The sequence below is a fragment of the Dipodomys spectabilis genome, unplaced genomic scaffold, assembly GCF_019054845.1.
Source record: "Dipodomys spectabilis isolate Male_0828 unplaced genomic scaffold, ASM1905484v1 ptg000265l, whole genome shotgun sequence".
Taxonomy (NCBI): Eukaryota; Metazoa; Chordata; class Mammalia; order Rodentia; family Heteromyidae; genus Dipodomys; species Dipodomys spectabilis.
The window spans coordinates 347026-359726 of record NW_024870942.1 but is presented as its reverse complement, the minus strand read 5'-3'; the positions used below and the strand labels follow the sequence as shown (position 1 = coordinate 359726).

The following is a 12701-nucleotide window of genomic DNA, read 5'->3' as shown; positions in this document are numbered from 1 at the left end:
GTTTGAGTAAATTTAGAAGAAAATTGGGTATAATGATAGTAGAGGAGTAAGAATAGCTTAAAGGAGAGGTATGTGTCATAGGAAGAGAACAGAGACTGTTTCAGAATAAAAGAGGTAGAAAAGAATTTTAATAAAGCTTATGTAAGGAATATGTTGGGGATCTTGACAAAAATAAGAAAATAAATAAATAAATAATATATATGTATATTTTGGAGTGCTGCTGATATTAGAAACGTTCTATTGAAAGTTGATTAATCTAAAATAATTCCTGTATCATTATGTTTACCTACACAGAAGGCCTTACTTTGTGTATAGAACTAGACAGTTTAGCTGTGATGGAGTAGTAGTGCAATGTGAAGAGAAATAAAGAGAAAAGAGTGAAAGGAAAATAATTAAAATTAGGAAATTAAAAAGTGGAAAAAAACCTAAATAATAGTGGAAAAAAAGAGATTTAAGTAAAATAGCAATTCCTAAATACAAAACCAAAAACCAAAATAAACAAAAACAAAACAATCAAATATAAAAAAATCTAAAGAGTGAGTTTTATAGTTTCTTGGGGGAGCTTGAATCTCCATGCAGTCCTCTAAGCAATTTCTTGATAAATCCTTGTTTGCCTTGTAATAGTCTGCTTTCCTTGAGGCTTGGTTGGATCCAGATGGCCTTTTGACAAAGGAAGGTGACTGCTACCCAGTATTCCACTCTCAGGCCTGATGGTGGGGAGTTGGGGGATTTGGAATTTTAATTTGCTATCACAGGCATGGAGCTATGTTCCCAGGCTTTTCCAGGTAGCCACAGGAGATTTAGGAACAGAGTTTAGTTCTGTGTGGACTTTGATGTGATCCCTCCCTTTTGGGCTGGGGCTTGGGTTTGAGGGTTTTGAGACCCCACAGAGAATTGCCACCCCCAGAGAGTGGACCCAGTTAGGTTACTCAAAAGATCAGTAGCTAGTAGTGTGCTGAACCACAGGGCCTGTGTTGTGGCATACAGGATGGTGTTGGCTGGTTTCAGTGTGAGGGTCTGGGTTTTGGCAAGACCAGTTTGGTGATGGGTGGCATCTTCAGCATTTGAAGAATCTCGTTCTATATCATAGGGAGTCCCAGTTCTGGGAGGACCAGTGGAGCTTGGAATGGCAGGCTGCAGTGGGCAACAGTGTCGCAGTGGGTGGCGGTGAGCAGCCTTGAGGGTGGCCACCGATGGCTTCTGGCTGTTACACTGTGGAGCTAGACCACCTAGTTTGGGAGATGATGCCTTCTGAAGCAGCTCTGGACTGTGCTGGCAATGGAGGTGAGGGTGTGGGGTCGACAGGATCAGCAGAACACACATAGTGATGCTGCGGTGGCTGTGGGAGCCCGGGGTTGGCACCCGGTGGTGGGAGTGAGGGAGTGGTCCCAGCAGAGTGCCATGCCAGCCAATAATATAACAACAATGCAATAATATAATAACAATGCTTACTGCCTCCAAGTTTTAGTTTACACAGAGAATAGACAGCTCCTCCCATGCACACACAGTTGGAATGGCCCAAGCAACTGCTTCAGTTGTTTTTTAGTTATACCCTGTGTCTTTGATCTTGAGCCTGCCCATGCTCCTGTCCTTGAGCTTGTGAATCTCCTCTGCTCAGGCACCAGCTCCATTCTCTTATCAATCTCCATTTATTAAAGTGAAGCCAAATTAATTAAGAACAAATTCAGAATTTCAAGACAGAATTAGAAGAACAAGCCCCTCCTGAGAGCTGAGTCTTGTGGAACTGCTAAATTCACAGGCCAGAAAGCTGGTCCTGCCTGTTCCCAGTTTCACTAGGGCTACTAAGAAATTAATAAATTAGATAGTTTACAGTGATACTTGTAAAAGCACATTATACAAATTTAACAAAAAGTATCTACATTCTGGAGTATTTTACAAGGGTGAGAGTGCTAGGTCTAGTTTTACAGGTCCTGAGTGTGAATCAGTCCAGTGCTCCTAACTAGAACCATAAGAGCTCAGAGAAGTCATTTCACTTTTCAGTCCTCAGTATCTTCTCTTACAAAGTGATGAAATAGTCAATATGAGCTCAGGTATGTGATCACTTAAGAGTCCTAAACTTGATGATAGAAAATGTGCTTTATTCTGTGTATCTGTTATGGGACCATGTCTGAAAAAAAATCTTAATAAACCGGTGTGTGTGTGTGTATGTGTGTGTGTGTGTGTGTGTGTGTGTGTGTGTGTGTGTGTGTGTGTGTGTGTGTGTGTAGTTTCCATTGTTTATTCTTGGAAACTGAAACACTAGATTATAATTTTCAATTTATACATACACATACACACATATACCATGTACACACATAATGCTAATACTAGGGCTTCAAGTCAGAACCTTCAAGTCAGTCCAGTCCTTTAACTTTTTGTTCAAGGCTAGTGCTCTATCATTTAACTACAGCTTCAATTCTTGCTTTTTGGTGGTTATTGGAGATAAGAGTCTAATGAATTTCCCTACTTGCCTGGCTTCAAACCATGATCCTGAGATCTAAACCTCCTGAGTGACTAGAATTACCGATGTGAGGCACAGGTCAATCACTATTTTTGTTTCAAAGCATATTCCATCACAGTAATTCCAGTGCAATTTATGTGCTCTGGTAGGGGACTTGTTTTTCCTATTGTTTGTATTGTAACAACTTTACCAGTTGTCATACTGGTTCCATGAGGATTTTTTTTTCTGCAAAAGAATCTCTGTATGGTAAAGGGAACAAGTGATATGACTTTCCAAACATTAGCAGAAATAATGGTATTCAAGGTGGATCAGGAACCCAGAGCTGGGTAATGCTGCTGTGCATCCTCCCTGAGGCAGAGGCTGGGGCTGCAGCCCACGTGCACTTTGGAGCCAGGCTGCAGGATGGCTGGGAGCACTGTGCCTCTGCTGCACACAGGATTTTTCTAGCTGGGAGGCAGAGATGTACAGGCTGCTGTAGCATTCCTTAGAATCCAGTGTTGACTCAGCCTTTCCTTCTGCTTTGTCCCTCAAGTAATGAAAACTAGGCTGAGGAAGCACCAGGATTCTCTCAGAACAACTCACATTGTGAACCATGGTAGAGAAATTGCACCTTAAGGTGGAGCTGGCTCCATCCTGGAGCCTCTGGACTGAAGGACTCTGCTCTACCCACAGTCCTCTCATCTCTGCCTGGAAAGAGGACAGAAGCTACACAGGGTGTCAAATCGCCAAGGCAGCTGCCAAGCCTGAGGACAGCCCAGGAAAAGCTCAGGACAGAGAGGACAGCATAGGAGCATTGTGTCAGCTGTCCTTCCTTACTCCTTGTCAGCTTTGGAACTCCCTGACCCCACCTGTGATTGCCCCAACTCACAGCAAATCTGCACCCACAATCGTCCCAGAACAGTCTCCAGCTTCCTCCCTCTGGCTCCTGGACTGTTTGCTAGGGTGACTTCTCCCCAGCTCTGGAGGTAGCCAAGTCATCAACCCACACACACTCTTCCCACAGGCAGCAGGTTCCACCTGACTCACCAGAGCCAGTCACCTCTGAGCTCTGCCCTTCATCTAACAGGAAACTCAGGCTTAGTGCCTGAAGATGCACAGCAGCCCCTGCAGAGCTTCGATGAGGGTGGTACAAGTTTGTTGGCAATGTTCCAAGGTGTGAGGATTAGAAGTCTTTTCTCCTTCTACCAGTTTATATAACAAGTTTATGGGAACATGTGAGAAGTAGGGAAATGATATTCCACATATCCTTCCCAAAGTAAATGAAATCACAGCTCAGGGATTCTTCCTCACAATGGATGTATAGACACCTTGCTCCCACTTTCTGGCCTCACATGCTTTCTAGCTTCTCTCTCAACTGTTCAACTTTCTGGCATCTTCAGGTTTTCTTTCTGAAAAATCCTGGCGAGCCCTTTAGTGTACAGAAACCATAACTTCAGACATGCTAAGAGCAGCCACATGCCTCCAGTCTCATCCACTCCTACTTTTGTTTTGTTGGGGCTTTTGTTGGGGCTTTTGCTTGTTTGGGGGCTTGAAATCAGAGCCTGGCAATTGTCCCTTAGCTCTTTTTGTGCAAGGCCAGTGCTCTAGTACTTGAACCACAGCTTTACTTTTGTATTTTGCTGGTTAATTGGAGAGAAGATACAATAGTCTCCTGGACTTTCTTTTTTTGGCTGGCTTCAAACCCAAATCCTCAGATCTCATCCTCTGAGTAGCTAGATTTAGTGCCACTTCATGTTTTTTTTATGAAGAAATGAAAATAATCAGAAGAAAAATGTAATTGGAACTAAATGAAACTTTTAACAAGCCATTCTATGTAAATTAAATTTTGAAATAATTTGGTAATTCTCATCTTTGCTACTTATTCTGGCACTTAGTAAAAAAAAAAAGCTAGATATTTATTGAAGTTGACTGGGAGTAAGTCACAGGAATAAAAAAAGGAGAAGACTGGTTATGGACTCTATTAATTTTATTGGAAAGGATAAAATACATATATATGCACACAATAGGGAAGAGTAGGACCCTGAGAGAAGCATACATGTGTTTTATAGGCCTTCTTCTATTGATGAATGCTAAGATATGCTTGTTATGTAACAGAAGTAGTTCAATATACTAAATATCTACTAAATATTTTGGCAATGTGGCAGACATTTCATAGGATGGTCTCTGATTCAAGACTCATGCTGAATTCTATGAAACATAGCCTCATCTTTTTATAGTATTTGTTGTGATTCTTATTGTCATGGTTTATTTCTAATATTGTCTTGAAGTCTCTTCCCTTAGAATAGTCATAAGCCAAACATTTTCCATGAGAGCCCTGCCCAGAGAAAGTCACATTCAGGTGTTTTGCCAGGTGTACATGGAGCAGGTGGAATTTATTACTCACAGCACAAATGAAATTTATTACTTATAGATATTAGGAAAAGTAAGTTACAGAATGGAAGACAACAGATACCTGGGTACAAGAACTTTATTAATGTTTACATTTTCTCCAATAATTAGTACATAGATTGGCTAGTTTAAGGAAAACACAGGAAAGAGGAGGAGGAAGAGGAAAAAGAGGAGAAGGATGAGGAGGAGGAGGAGGAGGAGGAGAAGGAGGAGGAGGTGGTAGTGGTGGTTTAGGAGAAGGAGAAGGAGAAAGAAGAAAAATGAAAGAAACTAAGAAAACAGAAAGAAAGGCATAAAGGCAGGAAGGCAGGCAGGCAGGCAGGAAGGAAAAACATACAAAGAAGGGAACTTGTATATAAGACTTGTGTACAATACAGTGTTGACCATTAGATTTTGTTCTGGTGGGAAGCTGTAGGATATAGTATTTTTAAATCAGGAAGATGAGAAACAAGCAGGTCATATAAAAACTCACATTAAAGAAACTTTGATCGAAGTAAAAGATGGTTTAACTGGGTTTCAAACAATTGTAATTGTGTTTCAAACAATTCAAACAATTTCAAACAATTCAAGATTCAGAATAGATGTTGTAGCAGCCACTGTATCAAATGTATTTCTGATGGTACTCTCTCACACAGGCACACATTGTAACTCAGTATTCAGCTTCTTCTGACTTTCAGTTAGACTAGCTATATGAGGGGATCTGTGGTATATGAGGGGATTGGAGGTATATGAAAAGTCAGGATTATTCATTTCATTGATAAAATAACTCAGGATTCTCTCTCTCTCTCTCTCTCTCTCTCTCTCTCTCTCTCTCTCTGTCTCTCTCTGTCTCTGTCTCTGTTGCTACTGGTGTTTTAACACAGCTTTGTGCTCTTGATTTGTTTTCTCCCTCAAAGCCTGGACTTTACCATGTGAGCAACAGTTACACTTCTGGCTCTTTGCTGGTAAATTGGAGATGAAATCCCAAATTTATCTGCACAGGCTGGTATGTACCCAGGACTCTCAGATCTCAGCTTTTTGAGTAGCTCAGATTACAGGCATGAGTCATTGGCATCTAGGTTTAATATATTTATTAATGTAAATTCTTACTATTCATAAAATCACACAATCACATAATTATTAAATCAATTATTTTATTGATTTTAATTTTAAAGTATTAATCAACTATCAATTATTGAATTACAATCAACTTGTTATTAAAGTAATAAAATAAAAGATAATTTCAATAAATATATGATTATATATTATAAATATAATTACTTATAAATGTTATTAATTAAGCAAAGGAAAGAATGACAGACTTTCCTTACATTATGTGGCCTTTTGGACTACCATCTTTAACTTACTTTTTTTAAAGTCATTCATGCTGTATTTAGTATATCCATATGGCATTCCTTTTGCTATATAATATTCCCTTGTGTGTATACACTATATTTTATTGCTCTGTTTATCAACTGATGAACATTGGGTTAGTTGGATATGTTTTGCCTTTTCTGACTAATGATAGTATGAGCACTTTTGTATATCTCTTTTTTGCCAGTCCTGGGTCTTGAACTCTGTGTTTGAGTACTTTCCCTGAACTTCATTTGCTTAATATTAGCACTTCACCACTTGAGCCACAGTACCACTTCTGGCTTTTTCTGTTTATGTGGTAATGAGGAATGGAACCCAGGGATTCTTGCATGCTAGGCAAGCACTCTACCATTAGGACACATTCCCAGCCACTTGTATAACATTTTTTGTGGTATAATTATGTTTTCATTTCTCTTGGATATAGTTAGGATTAGAAATACTGTTTTCCAAAGCAACTGCACCATATTTCCTTTCTATTACCAATGCACGAGGAACCCAGATTCTCTACAGCACTGCCAACATGTGTTTTGTTATCTGTGTCTTATGTTAACTACCACAGTGAGGGTTAAGTGACATACCAGAATAGTTTTTGTTATCATTTCCTTAAACACTAGTGTAATGACTTCTTTCTAGTGCTATGTGTCACTTGTACCTCATTTGGTTTGTAATGCCTATTTACTCCTTTTGCTCATTTTTTGAAATTAATTTTTATTGAGATTAAGTGATTGCAAAAATTTCACTAATTTCACAGTATTGTGGGATAGTGATACTTAGTTAAAGTCACAAACCCATTTTAATCTTTATGAGGTACATTGGCAATACTTGGCCTTTTGCACATTTTTAATAGGACATTTTGTCTTTTTATATTACACTCATTTTTGTTTGTTAAAGTATTTTTGTTAGCATACATCAATTGTACAAGAGGACTCAATTATGACATTTCTGTGTATACATGCATTTTATTCCAATCAAACTTACCTCCTCCCCCAATCTCCATCACCTCATATCCCTGCTTCTTAAAATAGTTTCAACATATTTCATTGTTTTGTTTTCATACATGATGATGAACAATTTTGACTATATTCATGCTCATTTATCCTCTCCATGATGCTCTATGATGTACCCACCCCTCAACAGAGCCTGTTCTACACTCCTATCATTCAATTTCTTCATACGTTTGTTGTACAAAGGGATTTTATACTTATCACTGAGTTCTAGGAGCTACTTTGCTACACTCATTGAAGGGACTTTATCAGACATGTGACTTATGAATATTCTCACGTTAATGGAGAGACTTCTTGGTGAAGTACTTTCAAGCATCTATATTTGTGATGCAGTCAAACTTGCCTGTCTTTATTTTGATGGTTGGCATTTTGGTGTCATCGCTAAGTATTTACCCAATTCACTGCCATGAATATTTACTTTTATGTTTTCTTAGAAATAATGTTGCTGTTGAATATCTAATCCATGATCCATTTAGATTTAATTTTATGTACTTCAGAAGGAAAAGCTAACTTTCTTTTATATATAAAAAATTGTCCCTATTCTTTCTCTCTGTTGTAATATGTAATCTCTAAATAAGTTTTATGATGACATTACCTTTAATAAGGCAAATTTATGTGAAAATACATATGTATATACTCTAATTCTGAAATCAGAAGATCTGTGACTTAATGGGATTAAAATTTGTTAAAATATTTAGAAGAATCATAAAGACAGCTCTTTAATGTACTTTTGAGGTGAAATGTTAAATTAAGAATATTTGAATTTGGGGCCTGAAATACTCAATTAAGTGCTATACACCAAAACTAGTGGAAAGTACTTATCTAGTATAATATGATCTTAGTAGATATTCAATAATTAATTATTATTTGTTCATTTTTATGTGTTTCAATATAAAAAACTGTCAACTAGATTTCCCATTTATTAGCTATTCCATGAAATTTAAAAGGCAACTTTAGATCTGATATGGAATTAGGCTTTACTTTCTGTCACATATGGTGAATAGGGACAGCTGATGTTAAATTTGGTGGAAAATGTGAGGATTAAACTTGTAAATTCTTTCAGCAATTCTGAACACTCTCTAAGTGTAATTGTCTCTCATAATTTAAAGCTATGGGCATTGCAGCATGTGGTTCCTCACCCTTTGTAGAATGGTGGAGCAGAATTTTGGAGGTGAACTATAGATCCAATTAGGGACTGTATAACTAGGATATACAGAGAGCTTTAAAAAATAAGCTCTTGACAAATCAACAACATAATAAATGGACAATGGAGATAAATATTTTTCAAAGAAAAATGAGCACATGAAGAAAAATGCTCAATTTTCCTAGCCATAAAAGAAATCTAGATTAAAACACCATTGAGAGGTTGGTTGCCACTGGCTTATACCTATAATCATAGATACTCCACAGGTTGAAGCCAACCAGGTGCAATAGTGCCTCATATTCTTCTCTCCAATTAATCATCAGAAAAAAAAGCCTTAGTACAGTTGTGGCTTAAGTTGCAGAGCACAAATCTTGAGTAGAATAACGTAAGAGCCATTGTTTAGACCATGAGTTTAAGACCCCATATCAGCACACAAATACCTCACAAAAACCTGACAGAGAGAAAGAGAGAGAGAAAGAGAGAGGTGAGAGATAAATAGACAGACAGATTGATATATATTTCATTAATATGTGTAGTATAACTTTCCCATAGACCCTGGGACAGTGAATCCTGTATACCTCCCCCACTCTCACTTTTTGGGTTAAAAAATCTTCTCACAAGGAATAATGTACCATATGGAACCAACAAATCTGATGAAAATGCATACTTAATATTGACAATACAAATGAAAATCTTTACTATCTTGAAAAGCACTAATACATCATTATATTCTTGTCTTTTCTATCCTTACTGTTTTGTAGCACTGGCCACTAGCTCCTCTTTTCTGGCTTGGCAGATATTGGAGGACTCAAAGATCAATATCAAGTACACAAACAACAAAGGCAGTGAGAATGTGAAGGAAAAAGGGAGCCTAACTGCAGCAATCACTATGGAAATCATGTATGGATCTTCCTCAAAAAATGAAAAGTAGACCTACTGTATGACCCCGCCATATCACTTAAGCATTACCCAATAGAATGTAAGACTGGATATAAAAAAGGCATCTGTATACCTATATTTATTGTAGCACTTGACACAATAATCAAACAATGAAAATGGCCTAGCTTCCCTACAGCTAATCAGTGAATCAAAAAATGCACTAGATAGATAGATAGATAGATAGATAGATAGATAGATAGATAGATAGATAGATAGATAGATAGATAGATAGATAGATGCAGGAAAGATAGGTGATTGACCGATGATAGATATGAGACAGACAGACAGAGATGCACACTAATGTGTGTGGTATAATTTTTCTAAGGGCTCTGAGACAGTGAATCCTGTTTACCAACCTGACTCTCACTTTTTGGTCAAAAACACTTCTCACAAGGAAAAATGTACAAATGGAAAACTGATGGAAATGTCATGCTTAATATTGACAATACAAATGAAAATCTTTACTGTCTTGAAGAACACTAACACATCTTCATATTCTTGTCTTTTCTATCCTTACTGCTTTGTAGCACTGGCCTCTAGCTCCTCTTTTCTGGCTTGGCAGATATTGGAGAATGTAGAATTCAAAGACCAACATCTCCAAGGATCAGGGAAAGAAATTTACCTCAATAATTTTTCTTCTTCAGTCCCTAGACACTGCCTGTGCCCTCAAAAGTTGTCTTGTTTATGAGGATGATCCAGCTTGCGTGTGATAAGGATGGGAGGAATCTAGTTTAGAGCCATGAGAATTAACATTCTCAAGAATGCCAAGTCTCTAGTCATGTAAATTTTACAAAACAAAATTAAGAAACATTCCATCTTCTCTTTCCATGTGTGTGGTCATATGTAGAAATCTGTTTTCCTTCCTTTCCTATATTTCTTTTTTAAGAATGTGTTATTTCTTGGCATAAACTCAGCTTTATTATGATTCTTCCTTCTGAAATAACCCCTTCTTGCACCAGCAGCTTACTAAGCAGACATTAGTATTTAGACTATGCCACAACTCTGTATCTAAATACAAAAGTTGTGACCCAGGTCAAGTTCAGGAGGATATAGTGATATTCAGATATTCAGATATACAAGCCAGGTGTAGCGGTGTATGCCTTTAAGTAGCTCACTCTTTTACAAAATATAAAAAGAAAAAAGAATGAACATATAGAGCATTTCATTCATCTTGAGGTTTTATACTTTTAAAACTCAATTTCATTCTTTCACTGAGCACCTATGTGAAAAATGTCTGCATTTTTCTCTATTGTGATCCTAGTGCTACCTGTGGTGAATGCAAACATTATACATTGTTACACTGTTTCATCCTCTACCAACCAGTACTATTGCAGAACAAAAACTTAGAAGCCAGGCTCCTGCTGCAGCTCAGTTTGTGCTCAGCTCCCCCTGTGGTTTCTGCCACTGTGTCTCTCAAAGCACAGTAGTACACAGCTGAGTCTGACACTAGGACTGTGGCTTTCTTCAAGTGGAAGGAGGTGTTTTCTTCATCATACATGGCTTCAAATCCTTTATGGCTTCCCATCTCATTGGCCTTAGAGACTTTAATAAGGAGCTGCAGACCTTCTCCAGGGTATTGGACATACCAGAATAGGGTGGGGTACCCTTTGGTTTCATAGGAACAGTTCACAGTCAGGGAAGCCCCTTCTAACACGGCCACTTGGCCTTGTGTCTGGGTCACTGATTCTCCATTGCTTCCTCCTGAAAAAAAAAATATGAGAATTCAGCGAGAATTACCTTGATATGCTTGGTCATGACCATCCTGTTTCTTAGAGAAACCATGGGTAAAGATTCCCTCAGCATCATGAATATTTTTTTTGCACCATATCACTCACCAAACAATAAGAGCAGTACCATCACTGGTCCTGGGGAGCAGCTCATTTTCAGAGCCTCTGCAATCTGTTAATCTTGATTTCTTGTTGTAAGCAAAGGTGAAGGCATAGGAAAAGATGAAATGTGAGCTGAGGATGACAGCAGGAAGTGGGTGTGTGTTAGGAAAATGTGCCCCCTTGTGGGCAAGATACCAAAACTGGAGGACTGTTAACCTCTTAAAGGCCAGTGCTGCTTCTCCATTTCTGATGGTTAGTGTCCGTGTGTGTGTGTGTGTGTGTGTGTGTGTGTGTGTGTGTGTTAGATACCTATTAGCCTTCTGTTGATCCTTTTTAATTCTTAAGAATAGCTGATATTTTTTATATTTTGAGTCATTATGTTGTTTGCCATATTCTTAAAAGATTTAAGTTTTTAAGTTTATTATTTGTATTTAGGTGGTTATTTTGCAACTCAGTGACTTACTGAAAAATATAAAAGTACGTTTTAGGATAAAGCTCTAGGAATGTGAACATGTTTAGTCACTAGCTCATATTGTTTAACAGAGTATTAAACTATGCCTCACTGTGCAAACTTAAATAAATGGATGGCTTTAAGCATGGGATTGTGGCCCTTGCATGAAGTCCCAGCACATGGGTGGCAGAGACACAAAGAGTATCAGTTATAGGCTAGCATGGGCTACATAGCATATTCCAAGTCATCATGGCTTATGCAGAGAGACTGCCTCAAGAAAAGTTGGAAACTTCAAATTCCCATTTTCATCAGCATAAAGATCAGTCAATCAAAATCTCAACAAAGAAAACTCAGAAGTAGATGGTACCATAGAGGTATTTCAATCAGCAGCTGCACTTTTAGAAAAATGAAAGCAAAGTAAACTGCAAATTATTGGCCAGGAATAAATACTAAAGACTAGAAATGAATTAAATTGATGCTAACTATTTTATACAATGAATCACTAAAATGAAAAATAAGATTAAAAGAAATAAGATTGATAAAATTGCTGGTGCAGGTGGCTCATTTCTGTGATCCTAGCTATTCAGGAGGCTGAGATCTGAGGATTAAAAGCAAGCCCAGGCAAGAAAGTATATGAGACTCTTATCTCCAATAAGCCACCAGAAAACTAGAAGTGGCACTGCGGCTCAAATTGGTAGATTGCTTGCCTTGAGCTAATGAGCTCAGGCATAGTATCTAGGCCCAGAGTTCAAGCCCCACAACTAACCAAAAAAAAAAAAAAAAGATAAAATTCCTAGCTAATTTGACCAAAAGAAGGAGGGGAAAAAACCCTCAAGTTAATAAAATTAGAGATGAAAAAATATCAAAATAACCATCAAAGAAATAAAAATAATTGCTAGCAAACTGAAAACTTGTGTTAAATAAAATGGAAAATTTAGAAGAAATTGACAAATTCCTGGGTATAGTTGAACTACCATAATTCAATCAAAAGGATATAAACCACATAAACAGATTTAAAATAAGGGATGAGATTGAACATAAAATAAAGAATCTCCTAATAAAGAGAAACCTTGGACCTGATGAATTCACAGCCAGTTTCATCAAGTCTTCAACAATTAACTCCAATAGTCAT

The 12701-nt window shown here is 37.7% G+C and overlaps 1 gene segment (V, D, J or C); it reads right to left on the bottom strand.

The window, feature by feature from the left end:
- Positions 1 to 10601: 10601 nt before the first annotated feature.
- Positions 10602 to 11206, bottom strand: LOC122125423. The segment is given in 2 exon segments: positions 10602 to 10990; positions 11125 to 11206. Coding segments are annotated over 2 exon segments (435 nt in total).
- Positions 11207 to 12701: the final 1495 nt, after the last annotated feature.